At 45.2% G+C, this 22801-nt stretch overlaps 1 protein-coding gene across 1 annotated transcript in view; it reads left to right on the top strand.

The window, feature by feature from the left end:
- Nucleotides 1–22801, top strand: part of sema5ba (sema domain, seven thrombospondin repeats (type 1 and type 1-like), transmembrane domain (TM) and short cytoplasmic domain, (semaphorin) 5Ba) — a 326569-nt gene that overhangs the window by 214676 nt on the left and 89092 nt on the right. Inside the window, exons 10-13 of the mRNA XM_043694515.1 lie at nucleotides 1328–1463; nucleotides 5452–5659; nucleotides 9533–9740; nucleotides 16003–16130. Of these exons, the coding sequence (XP_043550450.1) occupies nucleotides 1328–1463; nucleotides 5452–5659; nucleotides 9533–9740; nucleotides 16003–16130 (680 nt within the window). The remainder of the gene's footprint in view (nucleotides 1–1327; nucleotides 1464–5451; nucleotides 5660–9532; nucleotides 9741–16002; nucleotides 16131–22801) is intronic.

Genomic DNA, 22801 nt, shown 5'->3' on the forward strand with positions numbered 1-22801 from the left:
GCGTCAGGGACCCAGGTACAATCCCAGCCTCGAGCGGTTGTCTGTGTGGAGTTTGCACATTCTCCCCGTGTCTGCATGGGTTTCCTCCGGGTGCTCTGGTCTCCTCCCACAATCCAAAGATGTGCAGGTCGGGTGGATCAGCAATGGAAAATGTAGGGTTACGGATAGGGTGGGGGCAGTAGGAGGTTTGGGTCTGGGTGAGATGCTCTTCAGAGGGTTGGTTTGGACTAGCTGCGCTAAATGGCCTGCCTGCACACTGGAGATATTCTATGATCCTATGAAGTGGGAATGTCTGCCTAAAATAGGAAGTCAGGTGGTGGAGGGAAGCAGAACATATACTGGAGCGTGCATTCTGGGCAGTTGGGGGCATAGTGACAACGCCACTGGACTAGTAATCCAGAGCTTTAGGCTCTATCATTCTGGGAAAATGGGTTCAAATCCCACTGTGGCAAGTGGTGAAATTGAAATTCAGTAAGGCTTTGGAATTAACTGCTGACCTATTGGTGACCCATCAAGTAAAAACGTCTAATATTGGGGAAGGAAATCTGTCATCTTTATGTGGTCTGGCAGGAACTTATTGAAAAGTCTAAGGCTTCTTGATAGGGTAGATGTGGAAAGGTTGTTTTCCCCCTTGTGGATGAGTTGAGGACCAGAGGGCATCATCTCAGAATAATGGGTTTGATTTGATTTATTATTGTCACGTGTACCTGAGTACAGTGAAAAGGTTTGTTTTGCGAGGAGTACAGGCAGGTCATAGCAAACAAGGACATATAGATCATTGGGTGCTCAGACAGAGCGAGACATGCAGGGTTACGACTGCACAGGGGCTGCACAAATGCATGGTCAACATTAGATTTGAAATTAGAGAGGTGCGTTCAGTAGTCTAGTAACATCAGGGAAGAATAGGAATTTATTCTCTCAGAGGGTAATGCATCTGTGGAACTCTTTCCCACACTGGGGTTTTTGAGGCTGGGTCATTAAGTATATTTAAGCCTGAGTTAGACACATTTTTAATCAGTTAGGAAATCAAGCGTTATGGGGAAAAAGCAGGAAAGTGGAGTTGAGGATTATTAGATCAGAAATGATACAATTGAATGGCGGTGCAGGCTTGATGGGCTGAATGGCCTATTTCTGCTCCTACCTTCTGTGATCTCACATGTGACTCCAGACCCACAGCAATGTGGTTGAACCTGAAAGGGCCTATCAAGCCAATCAGTGTTTGGGGCTAGATAATAAATACTGGGCCTAGTAAGCTCATCCTGTGAATAATGCAGGTCCTGTCGATGCACACACTCTGTAATCACCTCCCTGTTTTTGTTTTCAACAGGAACAGCATTGCAGCCTCTGCAGTTTGTGCATATAACCTCAGCTCCATCGCTCAGACTTTCAACGGACCGTTCCGCTACCAGGAGAACCCTCGATCCGCCTGGTTGCCGGCCACAAACCCCATTCCCAACTTCCAGGTAGATGGCTTTTCACTCCCAGTCAGCCAGCTCTCCCGTCATCAGCACAGTGGCTCAGTGTTTAGCACTGCTGCCTCACAGCACCAAGGACCCAGGTTTGATTCCAGCCTCAGGCAACTGTCTGTGTGGAGTTTGCACATTCTCCCCATGTCTGCGTGGTTTTCCCCTGGGTGCTCTGGTTTTCTCCCACAGTCCAAAGATATGCAGGTTAGGTGAATTGGCCATGCTAAATTGCCCATAGTGTTAGGTGCATTAGTCAGGGGTAAGTGTAGGGAAATGGGTCTGGGTGGGTTACTCTTCAGAGTAATGGGTTACGCACCCCCCATTCCCCATCTTTGCCATCCACGCTCCTCCCTGCAACCTTCCATCACCACCCCTCCAGCCATGAGTGGCCATGCTTCCCTCCCATGCCCGTGCCAACCCACCCCCACTAACCCCAGGACCCTAGTGTCTGCCTATACACCGGCTCACCCATTTCCATGGATCCTCCTGTACACTTTCCCCCTCCCCCCATGCCTAGCTATGTCTTCCCTCCCCTTGGCCTCTCATATCCCCTGTGCCTGAATATGTTCCCCACCCCAATGGCCCCTCATGTGCCACCCTGCCAAGCTAATCCTTCCACTTTCTTGCCCACATATAGTTTTTTTTAAGATTAGATTAGATTCCTTACAGTGTGGAAACAGGCCCTTTGGCCCAACCAGTCCATACCAACCCTCCAAAGAGCAACCCACCCAGACCCATTTCCCTCTGAAAAATACACCTAACACTATGGGCAATTTAGCATGACTAATTCACCTGACCTGCACATCTTTGGACTGTGGGAGGAAACCAGAGCAAACCCACGCAGACACAGGAAGAATGTGCAAACTCCACGCAGACAGTCACCCGAGGCTAAAATTGAACCTAGGTCCCTGGCACTGAGGCTGCAGTGCTAACCACTGCCATCCCACTGCTCATACTAGGCCCACAGCCTTGGTTGGGGGAGGAAACCGAAGCAGTCAGAGGAAACCCGCACAGACACGGGGAGAATGTGCAAACTCCACACAGATAGTCACCCGAGGTTGGAATCGAACCTGGGACCCTGGTGCTGTGAGGCAGCAGTGCTAACCACTGAGCCACCGTTCCGCCCCAAGTAAAACATGACAGGTGATGCCATTTCCATTCCGATTTGCCATCTGGTCACTGCATAAAGCAAGGGATTCTGCAGTGAAAATAGGATCTGTAAAAAAAAGTTAAAAATAAGAGGTATTCATTCGTTACTTTACACTTGACCCTTTAACAAAAAATTCCTCCTTCCACAAGAAATTGAAACCTCTTAACCTTGCGTAAGTAAACATTGTGGAATTAACAGCTGCAATCAGAAAGCCAGTGCTGTTCATCGAACAGGGGCTCTGGGGTTTCAACAGAGGCATGGCTGCCTGGGCTCTCAGGCAGGATGAGGCCTGGCTCTTGGGTTCAATAGAAGACTTGACAAGAAGTTGGAGATATATTACACAGCATAGACAGACTACATGGAAACAGACTGTTGGAACCATCTACTAGGCTGTTGATTCTACTGAGCTACAAACCAACATTGGTTCATTCACCGAAACACATGACAGAATGGGTTTCAGATTAAACATAGACAACAAAGGTTTTCCACCAGCCTACTCCTGTCACACAACACCACTCCCTGACCATTAAAATCCACCTGGACAACATGGATAGTGTCCCATACCTCAGGCCCCTCCTCTGTGCAAGCAGATGTGAACAGTGAAATCCAGCATTGACTCCCAATGCATGGGTGTAGCCTTCAGATGTCTGAGAAACATAGTGATCCAAGACCTCAAACCCAATGCCAACCTCATTGTCAACAGAGCAGTTGTGGACCCCACCCTCCTGTATGCATCAGAAACATGGACAGACGGCATTCAAATCCCTGGAGAGTAATCACCAGCATTGCCTTTGCAAAATCCTACAAATCCACTGGCAGGATAGGCAAAGCAGTGTGTGTGTGAATATCAGAAGTGTGATGGAAAGCTCCCCACTTGCCTGGATGGGTGCAGCTCCAGTAACACTCTAGAAGCTTGATATTGCCCAGGACAAAGCATCACATCCACAAATCTCCACTCCTTCCACTACCGACGCTTAGTGGTAGCAATCTGTACTATTTACAAGATGCACTGCAGAAATTCACCAAAGGTCCTTAGATATCAACTTCTAAACCCAAACCCAAGTCTAGATGGATAAGTAGAGCAGATATGGGAACACCAATCACTTGCAAGCTCCCCTCCAATCCACTCACCTTCCAGACTTGAAATTATATCATCATTCCTTCCTTGTCGCTGGATCAAAATCCCGGAACTCCCTGTACCTGCACAACATGAACTCTGCCATCCCGAGGAGTGTATTTAGGGAGGGGCAGTCATGGCTGGCTCAGTGAGTAACACCCTCATCCCATGAGTGAATTAAAACAAAGTACTTGTGAGGTGGGGTGTGGGTGAAGTAATGCAGGAGAGGTAGGAACGTTACCTCAGGAGGGGAGCATGAGCCTTCCCTCCCTTGAGTTATCTTCCCCTTCACTTCCTGATTCTCTACACCCTTACCCAACCACCAATCCCTCTCTCTCCATTCTATTTGTGGACACCAGAGACAGCCAAAGAATCGGTGCTTATAAAGGACCACACCACTGATAGGTGGCCATTCACTCCATTGAGTGTGTGCTGACTTCGTGGAGAGCAATCTGATCGGTGCCAGGTGTGGACCGTCCAAGGTCCTACATAATCATAGTAAGGTTTTGTTTCTCTTATATTCCAGTCCCTTTTCAATAAAATACGAATTATTATCATTATAGTTATTTATTAACAAATATCACCCTATCATACAATTGTTATTGTGAAGAGGAGGCCATTCAGTCCATTGTGTCCATACTCTGAATGAGTATGATAATTTCAAATAATTCTTCTGCCTTTTTCCCGTAACCCTGCCCACTGTTTCTCTTTACGTAACCAGCCGAAGCTCTCTTGAATGGCTCAATTGAATCTGCCTCCACCACAATTCTAGGTGGTATATTCCAGAGGAGAAAGTGAGGACTGTAGATGCTGGAGATCAGAGCTGAAAAATGTGTTGCTGGAAAAGCGCAGCAGGTCAGGCAGCATCTAGCAGACCATGGCAACATGACGCCTGGAGGAAGAGCGCCTCATCTTCCGCCTAGGAACCCGCCAACCACAAGGGATGAATGCAGATTTCTCCAGCTTCCTCATTTCCCCTCCCCCTACCTTATCTCAGTCCCAACCCTCGGACTCAGCACCGCCTTCTTGACCTGCAATCTTCTTCCCGACCTCTCCACCCCCACCCCCTCTCCGGCCTATCACCCTCACCTCAACCTCCTTCCACCTATCGTATTCCCAACGCCCCTCCCCCAAGTCCCTCCTCCCTACCTTTTATCTTAGCCTGCTTGGCACATCCTCCTCATTCCTGAAGAAGGGCTTATGCCCGAAACGCGATTCTCCTGCTCCTTGGATGCTGCCTGACCTGCTGCGCTTTTCCAGCCACACACTTTTCAGGTATATTCCAGACCCTGACAACTCATTGCGCGAAAAGATTTGTTTCACTCTTGCATGTCCTTCTTTTGCAAATTCCCCTAAATCTCATTCTCGATCCTTTTACGTACAGGAACAGTTTTGCCCTGTCTATTCTATCCAGTGCCCTCACGGTTTTGAACACTGCTATCAGATCTCCTCTCAGCCTTCTCCTCTTCACCAATATGAAACACTTATCCAAAAAAAAGGTTTCAGGGCTGTAGGGAAAACGGTGGGAGTAGGTAAGTTGCACTTGTAGAGGTTCATCATGGACTTGATGATTTGAATGGCCACCTTCTATCCATCGACGATTGTACCAAAACCACCATGCCACCTGGATGTGCTCAGGGTGGGGGATGTCACGGGTGTTGAGGGGTGTTGGACTGAAGCAGTGCTGGATGTTTCCGTTGTGCTTGCTCACTCTGCAGTGTGGTTCCCTCCAAGACCATGGACCCAACGCGAACCTGACAGAGCGTAGCCTCCAGGATGCTCAGCGCTTCTTCCTCATGAACGATGTGGTGCAGCCTGTCACCGTTGACCCCCTTGTGACTCATGACAACATGCGTTTCTCCAAGATCGTTGTGGACATCGTGCAAGGCCGGGACACGCTATACCACGTGATGTACATTGGCACAGGTAAATCCATTCCTTCCTCTTCCTCAATACCCAGCCCACCCCTGCGTCCCCTTGCCACACATCTCCTGAGAGCAGTGAAGATGGTGCCTGGGTGGTACAATGGCTTACAGAGCCAGGGACCCAGGTTTGATTCCACCCTTGGGGTGACTGTCTGTGTGGAGTTTGCACATTCTCCCCGTGTCTATGTGGGTTTCCTCCAGGTGCTCCGGTTTCCTTCCAGAGTTCAAATTTGTGCAGGCAAGGTGGATTGCCATGCTAAATTGCCTAAAGTGTCCAGAGATGTGGAGGCTAGGTGGATCAGCCATGGGAAATGCAGAGTTACAGGGATTGGGTGGGATGCTCTTGGGAGGGTCAGTTTGGACTCAGTGGGCCAAATAGCCAGTTTCCATGCTTTGGAATTATGTGATAAATGAGGGACTTCAGACGTCTTTATTCACTCATGGGATGTGGGGATCCTGGACCAGTAATTATTGCCAATCTCTAGTTGCCCTTGAGAAGGTGGTGGTGAGCTGCCTTCTTGAGCTGCTTTTCCTCATATGGAAACACACTATTTCTATCCAAATCACCATCCAATGCACTCTTGAACTCCTCAATTGAACCTGTCTTCATCGCATATCTAGGCAGTACTTTCCAAACCCTCACGACCCGCTGTGTGAAAAAGCATTTTCTCGTTTCCCCTTTGCTTCTTTTGCAGATCACTTTAAATCTCTGCCCTCTCGTTCTCATTCTTTTCACGAGCAGAGACAGCTTCTCCCTATTTACTCTATCCACCCTGCTGATGATGTTGTAAACCTCCAGCAGATTTTAATGCTGTCTGCTTTCCCATAAATGCTGCCAGACCTGCTGAGTTTCTCCAGCACTTCCTGTGATCATGACTGACCTTGAGTTCCAACTCCATTTTCTCGCTCATATATTGCTCGTGAATCTCTGTAGCCATCACATTCGGAACATTTGGTGTAGAATCCTGAAGTTTTGTTGGACTTCAGTCCCCTGGGTTTTCAGAACACATTCTGTGCTCTTAAGGTAAGTAAATATCTTTCTTCTACTGACCCCTGTTTCAGGTATTTATTTGTGCCTTCTACTGAAAAGACAGACATCAAGTATTTGTAATGATTTGTAATGGCATTCAAAGCAATGGTTTTGGCATTTCCTCATTCCCCGTGGTCATTTCTCCTGTCTCTACTTCTAAGCAGCTACATTAGCTGCTTTCTTTTCCTCATAGATATTTTAATCACCTGCACACACATGGTATGACACGCCTCTGAATGAGTTGGCACTTGCTTCATGGACTTTAGAAAGACGAGGAGAGGATCTGATTGAAACATATGAAATACTGAGAGGCCTGAATAAAGTGGACATGGAGAAGATGTTTCCACTAGAAGGAAAGACTAGGGCCTGAGGGCACATCCTCAGAGTGAAGGGATGACCCTTCTGAACTGATCTGAGGAATTTCTTCCCCAGAGGGTGATGAATCTGCGGAACTCATTGCCACAGAGGGCAGTGGAGTCCAAGTCATTGAATGTATTTAAGACTGATTTTCAAGGGTATTAAGGCTTGTGGAGAATGGGGTTTAGAAACATATCAACCATGATCAAATGGCAGAACAGACGTGATCGGCCAAAGGGCATAATTCTGCTCCAATATCTTATGGTTTCATGCCTTATAGAATTGAACTTTAGCCTCCTGGCTCAGAGGTAGGGACATAAGGCCCCTGCGTCATAAGGCCCCTTCCTATCTTTTCATACACTTGCAAAAGATCTTCAAGGTGATTTTTATATTCCTGGTCAGTTGACTCTAATATTCGGTATTTTCCCTTTTTATTATCATTTTATTGGCTGTTTGCTGAATTCTAAAATACTCCCAATCCTCCGGCATCCTTTATTGTATTCAAAGCCAATTCTTTTAATCAAGTCATATTTTTGACCTCCTTAGTAAGCTACGGAGCCTTTGTATATCTTAGTATGTCTTTCCTTTTGAAATTTTGTAATTTCAATGTAATGTGTTTCTGTTGAACATTTTGAATTATTTCGTTAAATTATTTCTCACTGTTATTACTCAGCATATCTTTTAGTCATTTTACTCTTTTAAATTTAGCCTAATATCTACGTAAATTTGTTTTTTAAGTTCAATATTATTGTTTGTAATGTGGAAATCAGTTGTATTATGATCACTATTTCCAAGTGGACATATTAATTAACCTTGCCTTGTTGCACAATGCGAGGTTGAAAACAGGTTCCACAATATATTACTGCAGATATTCGACAAATTCTCTTTCCATATCACCTTTGTCAATTTGATTGGTTCAGTCTATTTGATGATTAAACCAGTCCTGTCTGCATTTCCTGACCCTTGCAATTCTTTATTTCCATCCATAACGATACACTGTACAATTTTTCAGAGCCAGGATATTTTCTCACTCAAGTCATGGAGTATTAGAGATATACAGCATAGAAACAGACCCTTCCAAACCATCTATGCCGACCTTTTATCCTGCATTAATCCTGCCCCATTTGCCATCATTTGGCCCATATCCCTCTAAACCCTTCTTATTCATGTACCTGTCCAGATGCATTTTAAATATAATTCATCATGTGATCCTTTATTATCAGGACTATCCCTCCTCCCTTTCCATTTTGCTTTCTTCTCAAAATGTTGCGTACCCTGAAATTGTGTTTAGCTCTCAGCTATTCCCCCTCTATCTGTGCCACTGGATTTTCTTTTTGAGAGACCATTCATCTATTTTATTCTGAATGCTCCACACATTCAGATAAAGTGACTTAAATTGTATTTTCTTACTACTAATCCCTGCAAGCACTTCACGCTGTGATACTCTCTGCCTCTTTCTGTCCAATTCACTTTACCCACCTCATTAGACTTTTCGTTTGCCTCAACTCGTATGTTTGGATTTCTAAGTTTTCCTTTCACCTGAATGCTCCTCCCTCTCTATTAGTTTAAAGACATTTCTCCCTACTCTGACTGTATTTGATGGTACACTTTTATGCTTAAGTTGTATGTCCCTTTGTGTCACATTTCCCATTGCAAATGATCTGTATCACTTTATATTTAATTATTTACCCGGAGCATTAACCAGATTCTGAAGGCTCACAAAAGCTTTAAACAGCAACATCTCCTTCTGCCTTTGAATCAAATTCCCAAGTTAGCATTACTTCCCGTCATCCTCGTCTTTGGAAATCAAGGATTAAGGAGAAAACGGAGGAAAATGGATATGAGGAATGTTGGTTCAGCCAAGATCCTGCTGAATGGTGGCGCAGTCTTGAGAGGGCCGAATGGCCTACTCCTGTTCCTATTTCTTATGGCTTTATGTGATTGCATAACCTGTCTGCTTTTATAAAAGGCTGATGACTCACCCCCAATTAGGACTGCTAAGTCAGTTTGCTGCTCTAGTGATAAACATCTATTTGGGCAACCATTTTCAATCTATGGACTAATAACTCCCACTACCAGACAGATGCTGTTAATATCAGTTTTGTATTCAGCACACAGTTTGAAATTTCAAGGCTGGAGTCAGATTGTTGAACTAGAGATGACCTGCACCAAATTCCTAAGGTAGCACATTATATCTCATCACACTCCATGCTCATTGTGATGTGGAAGTAGGTTGTATTATGATCACTATTTCCAAGTGGACGTATTAATTAACCTTGCCTCATTGCACAATGGGAGGTCGACAACAGGTTTATCTCTCATTGGTTCTACAATATATACTCTGTGCTCAGTGCTCATTGGCTCCTTTGCATTAATGTAAGAATGTAGATTTTTAATTTGATTTTGCGAAAATGAAATTCAGTTCAGTAATGCAGCTGTCCATCAGGGTTAAATTGCACTGCCTTGATTGTTTCTTTTTAAACTCAGAGCACGGAACTATTCTGAAAACCCTGTCATCGGACAGCAAGGGTTTGCGAGGCTGCTACTTGGAAGAGCTGCAGCTGCTGGCAGCCAGCAAACAGGAGCCCATCCGAAGCCTGCAGATCCTTCACAGTGACCGCTCTCTGTTTGTGGGCTTGAACGGCAAAGTACTGAAGATTCCACTGGAGCGATGCTTCTCCTACAAAACCGAAACGTGAGTCTCCCGAAACAGCGCCACCTTCCCTGCGCAGGGTTGAATTTCCATGTATTCCCCCACTAGTCACTCCTTATTGTCTCTATTCCTTGCTCACCCGCTGCTCACTGTCTGTGGATGAACTCCATTGTTTGTAACCTTGACATCCTGTTTGATTTTGAGCTCAACCTCCGACCTCCAGTGTCAAAAAATTCCTCTGATCATCCCTTCCCTCCACCTCCAACTGGAATCGTTCCTCCCATTAACCAACCAGGTTGTACCCTCTACCTGTCTACACTTATCCCTACCTCACCAGCAGCTCCCCTCACACCCAATTCCAGTCTTGAAGAAGGGTTACAACTGAACTGTTGACTTCTCCACCTCCTGATGCTGCCTGGCTTGCTGTGTTCTTCCAGTCTTCTGCTTGTCTACCTTCGATTCCTGCGTCTGCAGTTTTTTTTGTCTCTAACTAAGAATGTTCAAATGGCATCATGGCCAGCACAGATGTGGTGGGACAGAGGACCCGTCCCTGTGCTGTACTGGCCAGTGTTCTATATTCACACCTACTTCCATTTCTGTGACATTACCTATTTCCACCCCACCTTAGCTCACATGCTGCTAAAACCAATATCCACATCATTATTACCGCCAGACTCAATCATTCCAGTACTCTCCTCATTGACATCCCATCTCCCACCCATCACAAACTTGAGCTCATTTAATGTCTGCTTCTTATATCCAACACACGTTGAGTCCCATTGACCTGCCACTGTTGTGTTCGTTGTTTTACACTATTGGAGTGACACCTTGACCTTAAACTTATCATCCATGTTGCAGCTGTACAGAACCTTTGGTTAGGCTACTTTTGGAATATTGTGTGCAAATCTGGTCTCCCTCCTACAGGAACTATGTTGTGAAATGTGAAAGGGCTCAGAAAAGATTTACAACGATATTTCCAAGGTTGGAGGGTTTGAGCTATAGGGGGAAGCTGAAGAGGTTGGGGATGTTTTCCCTGGAGTGTCGGAGGCTGAGGGGTGACCTTATAGAGGTTTACAAAATCATGAGGGACATGGATAGGATAAGTAGCCAAGGTTTTTTCCCTGGGTTAGGGGAGTCCAGAATTAGAGGGCATAGGTTTAGGGTGAGAGGGGAAAGATTTATAAGGGACCCAATGGGGTAACCTTTTCACATAGAGTGATGCGTGTATGGAATGTGCTGCCACAGGAAATGGTGGAGGCTGGTGCAATTACAGCATTTAAACGGTATCTGAATGGGTATATGAATAGGAAAGGTTTAGAGGGATATGGGCCAAGTGCTGGTAAATGGGACTAGATTAATTTAGGATATCTGGGTCGGCATGGATGAGTTGGACCGAAGGGTCTGTTTCCGTGCTGCATGTCTCTCTGACTCTGTAACTCTATGTCTTCATATCCGTCCATTGCCTTTGGCCATTATCTTTGGCCTCAACAGTGCTTCAACAACTCAGAGCTTTTGTTTATCCCTGGTTTCCATTCTTCCACCATTGGCAGCTCTACTTTTCTTAAGCCTCTCACCTCTGTCTAACCTCTCTACCCCTCCTTTTAGAGGTTTCCTAAAATCTGCTTCTCCACTGAGCCTTTGCCCTTCATGTTACCTTCATTTTCTTGTCATTAAATTATGCTCTGGTGGAGCGTTGTGTTACAGGCACTATATAAATGCAAGTTGCCATTGTTGTTTTGTTGTTAATATCGAGAATGTTAGGAAGAGAGGGGAGCAGTGTAGAGACTTTGATGAACATTATTCAGGCACTAAAGACGGTGAAAGTTTAATGGTTTAAGAGATGTTCTTCAGGAAGCTCCTGAAAATGGGTATGAATGTGTTTGAAGGGTCCAACATCCGAATGAAGGGAGAAACTGGATAATACTAACCTTGGAGTGTCAAAGTTCACCAATCAAGCTCTGAAGTGAAAGAAACACTGGGAAAGGCTGGAGAAACTCAGCAGGTCTGGCTGCATCTGCACAGAGAAGAACAGGTCTGCATGACTCTTCTTCAGAGTTCCTCTGATGGGTTCGAGAAAGAGTCATACAGGATTTGATTTGTTAACTCTCCACAACTTGTGGCCAGTCCTGCTGAATTTCTCAAGCATTTCTCTGTGTTTGTTTCAGATTTCCAGCATCTGCAGTATTTTGCTCTTATTTTGTAAGAGATGTCATTTTTGCCGCCAATTGGAAACTTTCGCAGCATGTGGTTTGGAATCATGAAGGCCTCCTTTTATTTATTTGGTATTTGTTGCCTATTCCTATGAGGCATTGCATTTTGGAATGGCAAACCAGAGCAGGACTTATATGTTAAATGGTATGTTCCCTAGGGAATGTTGCTGAACAAAGAGACCTTGGAGTGCAGGTTCATAGCTCCTTGAAGAGTCACAGGTAGACAGGATAATGAAGAAAGCGTTTGGTACTCTTGCCTTTATTTGTCAGTGCATTGAGTAAAGGAGTTGGGAAACTGTGTTGCGGCTGCACAGAACACTGCCTAGGCCACTTCTGGAAAACAGCCTGTTATAGGAAAGATGTTGTTAAAGTTCAGAAGGGTGCAGAAAAAATTTAAAAGGATATTGCCTGGTTGGAGAGTTTGGATTATAGGGAGAGGCCGAATAGGCTGGGGCTATTTTCCCTGGAAAATAGATGACCTTATAGAAGTTTATAAGATCATGAGGGACATGGATAGGGTGAATAGACAAGGTCTTTTCCCAGGGTCGAGGAGTCCAAAACTAAACGGCATAGCTTTAAGGTGAGAGGGGAAAGATTTAAAAGGGACCTGAGGGGCAACTTTTTCATGCAGAGGGTGTTGTATCTGTGGAATGAGTTGTCAGAGGAAGTGGTGGAGGCTGGTACAATCACAGGATTTAAAAGGTATCTGGATGGGTATATGAATAGGAAAGATTTAGAGGGATATCGACCAAATGCTGGCAAATGGGACTAGATTAATTTAGGATATCTGGGTCGGCATGGACGAGTTGGCCTGAAGGGTCTGTTTCCATGCTATCCAACTCTATGACTTTATACTGAAGAAGGTGGAGGTAAGTGCCTTCTTGAACCACTGCGGTCCTTGCATTGCAGGTTCACCCACAGTGTTATGAGAGGGTGAGTTCCAGGATTTTGACTCAATGACACTGAAAGAATGGTGATATATTCCTAGAGAGAAAGTGAGGGCTGCAGGTGCTGGAGATCAGAGCTGAAAATGTGTTGCTGGAAAAGCGCAGCAGGTCAGGCAGCATCCAAGGAACAGGAGAATTGACGTTTCGGGCATAAGCCACAATAATTCCTGAAGAAGGGCTTATGCCCGAAACATTGACTCTCCTGTTCCTTGGATGCTGCCTGACCTGCTGCGCTTTTCCAGTAACACATTTTCAGCTCTGATATATTCCTAGGTCAGACACATAAGGCACACAGAGGGAAGATGAATTGCTTGGAGGGGAATTTGCTGCTGGTGACGTTCCCATCTATCTGCTGCCTGTCTTTCTAAATATGGAGCTCATTAGCAACCTCTAAGGGATCGCATCTCATCCCTGGTACATGTTGGGTTAAATGAGATATGGCTGCCTATTACTTCAGTCAAAGTTCTAACCAAATATGACCTTGCCAGTCTGTGAAGAGATAATCCTGTTTGTCCTGAGATACTGTGGGACAGCTGGCATTTCGATAATGAAGTGGGGCGAGGGTGTGGGGGAGGGGTGAGTGAGGAGGAGTTAATCAGGAGAACGGTGGCCCCATAAAGTTTACCTGGGGCTCGGTGATGTAAGTAAGGATTAAGTCAATTTCTGACGCCAGTGTGAGTCCTATTCCTAACCACCTTGCCAACAGGGACTGGTAAAGACAGCAGATGCCTCTGTGCTTACTTTTCTGACCTGTATCCAATATTCTGTTTCTCCCAGTTTTGACTAGCTAACATGCCATAGCTATTGCACTGAGCAGACACAGAGACAAATCTGTACACGCAGAGGGGAGGTGCTATCTGTAGAAGTACACAGCATAGATCAGCAGACTGTTTCCACCCGAACGTGAGATCCGTTGCCAAAACAGTATACATTGTAGAATGGCACATCAGAGAAGCTGGCCATTCAGCCCTTTATGCCTGTGCCAGCACCATGGGAGATGATCCGAATAGACCTCTGTCTGTTTAACCTTTCCCTGAATTATATAAGGGAAACAAATGAACATGCATTTATATAGCACAAGACACACCCTCATCATTTCCAAAACTCCTTTTGAAACTATAGGGGCTGTCGGAAATAGAGCAACCAAGTTCCGCTCAGCAAGGCCCCGCAGACATTAATGACCAGATAATGTTTGACAATTGTAACTGTTCTGAGTGGCTTGCCAGGCCATTTTCAAGAGCAGTTAAGAGTCAACCACACTGCTGTGGATCTGAAATTATATGTCATCTGCTGTGATGGGGTTTGAGGCCCTGTCCCCAGGATATTTACCTGGGCTATTGGATTTCCTGCTCGCTGACATTGCTGCTGTGCCACTGATTCCCTTTAAATAAGGATGAGGGAACAAAATATGACATCTCAAGGTTTGCAGATGATACAAAGTTGGGTGGGAGGGTGAATCGTGTGACAAAGATGCTGAGATCCTTCAGCATGATCTGGACAGGTTGGGTGAGTGTGCAAATCAATGGCAGATGCAGTATAATTTGGATAAATGTGAGATTATTCACTTTGGAAGTAAAAACAAGAAGGCAGGTTACTACCTGAATGGTGTAGATTGGGAGAGGGGAGTGTGCAGTGGGACCTGGGTGTCCTGGTGCACCAGTCGCTGACGGTAAGCATGCAGGTGCAGCAGGTGGTAAAGAAGGCAAATGGGATGTTGGTCTTCATTGTGAGAGGTTACAAGTACAGGAGCAGGTATGTGTCATTGCAGTTATACAGGACCTTGGTGAGGCCACACCTGGAATGTTGTGTGCAGTTTTGATCTCCTTTTCTGAGGAAGGATGCTCTTGCTCTCAAGGGAATGCAGTGAAGGTTTCCCAGGCTGATTCCGAGGGCTGGGGGGGATGGCGTATGAAGAGAGATTGACTAGGTCAGGATTGTTTTCGCTGGAATTCATCGAAACTTATAAAATTCTAACAGGACTGGACAGGGTTGATGCAGGGAGGATGTTCCTGATGGTGGGTGTGTCCGCAAGCAGGGGTCACAGTTTAAGGATTCGGGGGAGGACCATTTAGGATGGAGATGAGGAGTTATTTCTTCACCCAAAGAGTAGGGAGCCTGTAGATTTCATTATCACAGGAAGGAGTTGATACTAAAACATTGAATGTATTCAAGAGGCGCCTAGATATAGCACTTGGGGAAAATGTGATCAAAGGTTATGGGGAGAAAGCAGGATTAGCCTATTGATCGTGATGAATGCTGGAGCAGGCTCAAAGGGCTGAATGGCTTCCTCCTGCTCCTGTCTTCTATGTTTCTATGTAAAGCATTCTCTCCTTTCTCAACTCCTTAATTCACCACCTCTCCTTCAACAATGCCTTACCAAACCGTGATCTCTACCATCCATACAGGCAAGGGCAGCAGAGACATGGGGACACCACTACCTCACATTCCCCTCCACGTCACCCACTTGGAAATACATCGCCATTCCTTTAAAATCCTTGAGCTCCCTTCCAAAAAGCACTGTGGGTGGCCCTAAAACCCAAAATCTGCAACAAGGCAGCTCACCACCACCTTCACCAGGGCAGTTAGGGATGGCAATATATGCTAGCCCAGCCAATGAGGCCCACATCCCCTGGATAAATGCATTAGGAGCAGAAGTAGTCCAATTGGCCTCTCAAACCCACTCCACCATTCAATGGCTGACCAGATCATGTTTCAAAATCCACATCCCTGTCTCTTCACTGTAACTTTGGATTCCGTTGCCTAACAAGTATCTATCGACTTCGGCCTCAAGCTAGAAATATTCTATTATTCAGAAAGACCCGGAACCCCTTGTTGTACAGGGTGCTGCACTTAACTGTTGCACTGTGGTCATGTTCCAAGCAGAAGTATATACCAATGTCTAGCCACATGGGGAACTCTAAGCAATATACTTGATGAATCCAACATTTTGAGTCTAATTTATGATTATTTCAACTCATGTGAGCCACAAGGTTGTTCAGAGTGTCAGTGTGAACTTGATGAGCTGAATTGTCTGCCTCCACACTATAGGGATTCTATATTCCCTCCTGCCCCCAAAAACCTTTCATCTCCTTGCTACATTAATAACCTGCCTCACTACGTTCCTTTATGTTCCCTACCCTTGACTAGCTTCCTATACCAAGATTCAGTTGGCTCATTGATCCTGCAGCACACACTATTGTCGAAACAAGCTGAAAGAGTTTCCGATCTGGTGGACCATGGCAAAAGCTGGCCCCATAGTCTCCTTCCCTCCTTCAGTTGCAGCCACATTCTACTGTTCCTGAGCTCACACTAATCCAATCAGAGGTGCTATCGTAAGAGGTGTGACTACCTCCTGGTACAAAATACCCTGGCAACCTTTTACTTTTTTGACATGTCAGTGTCTGCAGCTCAGTCTCCAACTTAATATCTGAGCTCCTCAAATCACAAACATTGATTGCGAATGTGTTTACCCTGACCATACTGACAGTGTAGTGCTGGAAATACACAGCAGGTCAGGCAGCATCTCAGGAGCAATAGAATCAACGTTTCAGGAAGGGCTCCTGATGAAGGGCTTATGCCTGAAACATTGATTCTCCTGCTCCTCAGATGCTGCCTGACCTGCTGTGTTTTTCCAACATGGCACTCTCAACTCTGAGCTCCAGCATCTACAGTCCTCACTTTCTCCTAGAAGATTTCAACCCTACTGCGAAGCCTCTTCCAAGGATGCCTACCTTGAAGAAGTTCTGCTCCTCTCTCTACAAAGACCTCCATGGGTCCTTCTCTCACTGGAGCCCCCAAGTCCTCTCCTCTGCCCTGAAGCTCTTCAGCCACGTCCTCTAGCAGACTTGCTACCACAGCCACATCTCCTTCCTCAGTGCCTGCCTACAGAACATTCTGATTCCACATGGACTCTGGACCACATTCAGACCAATCCAGTTTGGACCTGAACAGGATACCCAGTACACACTGCAAATCCAAAACTTTCAATGAAGATTCTTCTTCTGGATCCTCCGCTCCACGTTATCAGCCTTGCGCCACCATCCACTCTACCTGCAGTCAGTCCTGCGCCAGCTCAGAGCCTCACTTTCCCAGACCTGCAGTGGACCTCTGTATTTCTACATCCTCAGAAGGATGTGCTCAACAAACGGTGTTTCTCTACTGCATCAGACATAAAAGGACATAAGCTGAACAAACTTTCATGTACTTCCGTCCATACACGGGTTTCCTCGTACCTTCTAGAACCTCCCCCCGGCCTCTGAAACCGCCCAGACGCCATTAGCCACACGGCTGCTCCTTCCACGACCACTGGGGCAATCGATGACGCCACTTCTGCCCCCGATGCCACCGCATGGCCTGCAGCCACTGCCAACCACACCACCTCCGAGATTGCCGTCTAACCTTGCTAATCAGTCTCCCATGGGGAACCTTGTCGAACACCTTACTGAAGTCCATATAGATCATGTCCACCGCTCTGCCCTCATCAATCCTCTTTGTTACTTCTTCAAAAAACTCAATCTTCAGCCACGTCCTCTAGCAGACTTGCTACCACAGCCACATCTCCTTCCTCAGTGCCTGCCTACAACTTGCCCACCACCAACGTCAGGCTCACTGATCTATAGTTGCCTGGCTTGTCCTTATCACCTTTCTTTGTTTTAATTAATTACTTCATCATTTTATTCAATTATTTATTTTGCCTTTTTACACATTATTAACCATATCACCAGTTCCTATATTATTTTCAATCTTGGATGTAGGACAGACCATAACCACTAACTAGATACTCATCAAGCAACGAGCATCTTTACCTATTGTAGAGAAAGCGCCAATTCCCACAGGATGAAAAAGATTCGGAAAAACAAAGCGAGCCTGTCATTCCTCTCTTGCCCAAACTCCCGTACTCCCACAATTCAAAGCACTCTACTCAAAGGGGCGCTCAGTGCTCAGTTGCACTGTGACATCTCTATTCATGTGCTCTGAGTTATCTCAGTTCTCGTACAGACAACCCGGTCTAAGCTCGTTCCCTTAAATGACTAAATGCAACTGCACTCAAGTAGACTACTTGGATACCCCTGGGTGAAATTTAAATTTTAAGTAGCAAAATATTTGAATGTTATTTGTGAAATGTGAATAAAATTTGATTCTAAGAAGAAGATTTTAATTTCACTTAATTACCAAACTCTGGTCAAAACTGCACTCCGTTTTTAAGGTATTTTTTGAGGGATAAGTATTGAACAGGACACCAGGGAGAAAATCCTTTCTCTTCTTTGAAGTGGTTGATACAAATTGTGTTTTCAACATGGGATGTGAATGTTACTGTCTGGGCCAGCATTATTACCCCTCACTAGTTCTCCTTGACAAAGTGGTGGTGAGCTGCCTTCTTGAGCCACTGCAGTCCATCTTTCTGCGGGTGGATCCACAATGTCCTTAGGGAGGGAATTGCAGGATTTTGACCCAGCAACAGTGAAGGAATGTCAGAATGGTCAGTGGATTGGAAGGGGACTTGCAGGTTTCCATGTATCTGCTGCCCTTGTCCTTCTAGATGGAAGTGAACCTTTTATATTCAACTATTAGTGGTAGGGAAATAATTGGAGAAGATTCTTAGAATCAGAATTTACTTGCATTTGGAAAAGAATGGACTTATTAGGGCTGGTCCGCATGGTTTTGCGTGGAGGAGATCTCTCACAAATTTGAGTTTTTTGTGGAAGTGATCAAGTTGATTGATGAGGGTAGGGAAGTGAATGTTGTCTGCATGGACTTTACCAAAACATCTGACAAAGTCCCTCATGGGAGGTTGGTCCAGAAGATTAAGGCTTATGGGATCCATGGTGAGTTTGGTAAGTTGGTTACAAACTGACATTGCTCATAGAAGACAGAGGGTAGTTGTGAAGGGTCTGTGACCAGTGATGTTCCACAATGCTAAGTGCTGTTGTTTGCAGTATATGATTTGGACGAATATGTACAAGGTCCAATTAGTAAGCTTGCAGGTGACACGATAATTGGTGGAAAGGAATAAGGTTGTCAAAGCATGCAGCAGGATTTAGATCAGTTGGAAAGTTGGGCAAAGAAATAGCAGATGGAGTTTAATCTGAACAAGTGTGACGTGATGCATTGTGGGGGGAGGTCAAATGCAAGAGGAAAGTATACAGTAAATGGCAGGACCCTTAGGAACATTGATATTCAGAGGGATCTCTGAATAACTCTCTGAAGGTGACAGCACAAGTAGATAAGGTGGTAAAGAAGGTATTACAGCATGCTTGCCTTCATGTGTCAAGGCAATGAGTATAAAGGTTGGCAGGTCATGTTGCAGCAGTATAAAACTTCAGTTAGGCTGGATTTGGAGTGGAGTGTGCAGTTCTGGTCACCACACTATACGAAGGATGTGGAGGATTGGAGCGGGTGCTAAAGAGGTTTACCTGGATACTGCCTGTATTAGCTATAGGTGAGCTTGGACAAACCTGCATTATTTTTGCTACAGCATTGGAGGCTGAGGGGTGACCCGACTGAAGCGTACAAAACTACGTGAGGCATGTATAGGGTGGATAGATGGAGTCTTTTTTCCAGGGTGGAAATGTTAAATACAAGGGGGTGGAGGTCTAAGGCGAGAGGGAGAGTTTAAAGGAGATGTGCGAGGCAAGTTAATTTTTTACACAGAAGGTGGTAGGTGCCCAGAACGCGCTACCAGGGGAGATGGTAGAAGCAAATAAGATAGCAACGTTTAAGAAGCCATTTAGGGAGATCCATGAACAGGCAGGGAAGAGAGGGATATGGACTATGTGCAGGCAGATGGGATTAGTTTAGAATGGCGTCATGATTGGTAAAGACATGGTGGGCTGAAGGGCCTGTTCCTGTGCCAGACTGTTCTCGGTTCTAACTTAAGCTGGATGATTAATGGTTTGCCTCAGTATCTCTGTGCTATACAGAGTGTAAGTAAAATCAGAAAGAATTCCCAGTTGGTAAGAGACATGGATGAGTCCTGGGTGGAATATTTGGGAAAGTCAGGTCAAGACGAGATGAGTTGGCAATGTCAATGCTCCTGTCTGGTTGGTCATGCCCTTGGCAATTTGGTAAGTGGCCTTCATCTGTTGGCATACACCCAGCAATATAAGTGGTTAGCACCAACTGAATGGAGAAATGGTTGATAGAGTTAGGGTAGCATTCAGCAGAGACACAGTGTAGGAACTTTCCAACATGGGGAGGTGTTGCTGTCTTTTGTTTTCCTAACATTTGGGATGTGAGGAAGCAGTGGCTACATCTGGGGATAATTAGGTGTTACCCAACACTCTGTTTAGTTCGCTAATCTGTGAGTCAGCTAAGTACCCACACTGTTCAAACACAAATGTCTAGTGTCCACTGTACTACCGAATGAATCACAACACTCAAAATACTGTACTTGGAAAAAAAAATTACTTCCTTCCCGACCACCTCATGTCCTAAGTAATATGATTATCTTCAATTAACACTTCACTTTTTGACCGTTCATATTAAATTATATTTTCCCTGGAAATTACTTGTCAAAATTCAATACCTCCTTACAGTTAGGCCAATTTGAATTCAGTTTCCCAGTCCCTTAGGAGTCGGTCTGAAATTTAAACATTCTAGAACCACTTCATTCTTTGCTCGGAGATGCCAGTGTTGGACTGGGGTGTACAAAGATAAAAATCACACAACACCAGGTTAAAGTCCAACAGGTTTAATTGGAAGCACACTAGCTTTCGGAGCGATGCTCCTTCATCAGGTGATGAAGGAGCGTCGCTCCGAAAGCTGGTGTGCTTCCAATTAAACCTGTTGGACTATAACCTGGTGTTGTGTGATTTTTATCTTTCTTTGCTGTATTACTTGGTTGGTAGTCAGGTCAGGCAGGGACATGTTTTCTCTCTTCTCTCCTGGCTTCCCTTTGGACTCAGAGGTGGAGCTCTCTATCACTAATTATGGGAATGATACCAGGAATGAGGGATTTTAGATACAAAGAAAGATTAGAGAAATTGGGTTTATTCTTGTTGGAGCAGAGCAGATTAAGGAGGTGACCTTACTGATTTATTATGAATTATTATTCATAATTTTGACAGGGTAAAGATGACAGTCTGTTTCCACTGGTTGGATGTCAGTAACTAGAGGGTTACAATTTCAAGATTGTCAGCAAGAGAGCTCGGAGTGAGATGAAGAAAAACCTCTTCACTCGGGGAACTGTTAGGATTTGGAATCCCCTGCCTGGGAGAGCGGTGGAGGCGGATTCCATGGCACGTTTCAAGAGAGAGCTGGATGTATATTTGAAAATGATGAGGGCTACAGAGATACTGCAAAGCTTTATTGATTTAAAATACAATATTCATGATTATACATTGCAATTCAACTTTACTGTGTTTGTATCTGCATCTGTGTTTGCTGGTGTGTGTGTGTGCCAGGGTCTGTGTGTTAGTGCCTGCGTGTGTGTGTGTGCCTGTGCATGTGTTTGTCGGCATCTTGAGTGTATATGCATCTGTATATATCAGTGTCTGTATGTGTCCATGTGTGAGTTTGTGTGTGTCAATTTTTGTGTGTGTCAGTATCTATGTGTATAATTGTGTCTCTGTATGTGATTGTGTGTGCCCGTGTGAGTGTTGGTTTCAGAGCCTATGTGTGTGTCTGTTTGTAGTGTGTGCATTGGTGTATGTGTGTGATCGAAGGTGACAGTGTCTATATATGTGTCTGCATGTGTGTATCAGAATGTGTGTTGGCATATGTGTGTGTTGGTGTCTGTGTGTCCATGTATGTCTGTGTCCGCATGTGTGTTGGTGTTGAAGGTGTGTGCGTGCACACATTTTTCTGTGTGTCTTTGTGTCTCAGTGCGTTTTTGTTGGTGGCAGTGTCTGTGTGTCAGTGTTTGTATGTGTCCATGCGTGTATTGGTCTCTGCGTGTATGTGCCTATTTGTACTGATGTCTGTGTGTATTCGTGTGTGTCGGCATCTGTGTGTATACATCAGTGTCTGAATGTGTCTGCCTGTGTGTGTGTTTATGTGGGTGTGTGTGTGTTTGTGTGTCGGTGGGGGTCTGTTTGTATATCAGTTTGTGTATGTCTGTGTGTGTGCATGTAGTGAGCCAGTTCAATTCCACAGAGACAATCTGGACAAATAGACAGTTAGTCAATCCACATTAAAGAATTATAAGATGAGAATCCAGGGAGATAGAATAACTTATGTTATGCAAATAGTTTAATATTGAGGAAGGGTGTGTGTGTGTGTGTGTTGTGTGTGTGTCAGTGTCTATGATTGTGTCAGTGTATTTGTGTCGGTCAGACTATGTCAGCGTGTGTGTGTTCCTGCAAGTGCATACATGTATATGTGTGTGTGCATATGCTCTGTGTATGTATGGTCTGTGTACGTGTGTGGTGTGTGTGTGTATTTGCATCTGTGTGTGTGTATGTCTGTGACTGTGTGTATGTGTCTGTGAGTGTGTATGTCTGTGATTATGTGCGTGTGTGTGTGTTGTGCACATGTGTATATGTCTCTGTGCGTGTTGTGTGTGTGCATGTTGTGCATGTCTGTCTGTCTGTATTATGCATGACTGTGTGTGAGTGTGTGTTATGCGTGTCTGTGTGTGTGTGTGTCGGGCGGTGTTGCAGTCTCTCTAATCCTACTGTTTTCTGCTGAAGATGGGAACTCATGGAGTGTGTGTGTTGATTCACTCTGCACTCGGCACAGTGGTTCCCACCCTTGCCCTCAGGTGCTGGCACTCTGTCCTTGCCTGCTGCCCACATGCCAGCACTTACAGCGTGAGTTAATGATAGAAGCCGAGAGAACAGTCTCAGCTGTCAAGGCTTGCCCTGAAGGAATGCCATTCGAGCAATGTGCCAAAGGGGCCAACAATACCTGTGGGACTGCATCATTTACAGGAGCCAACATCCTCGGGTAGGGGCAGAGTTTTTGTGAATGGAGTCTCGGCGACAAAGCATCTGATGGCTTAAGGGTT

The sequence above is a fragment of the Chiloscyllium plagiosum genome, chromosome 7, assembly GCF_004010195.1.
Source record: "Chiloscyllium plagiosum isolate BGI_BamShark_2017 chromosome 7, ASM401019v2, whole genome shotgun sequence".
In the NCBI taxonomy this organism is placed as follows: domain Eukaryota; kingdom Metazoa; phylum Chordata; class Chondrichthyes; order Orectolobiformes; family Hemiscylliidae; genus Chiloscyllium; species Chiloscyllium plagiosum.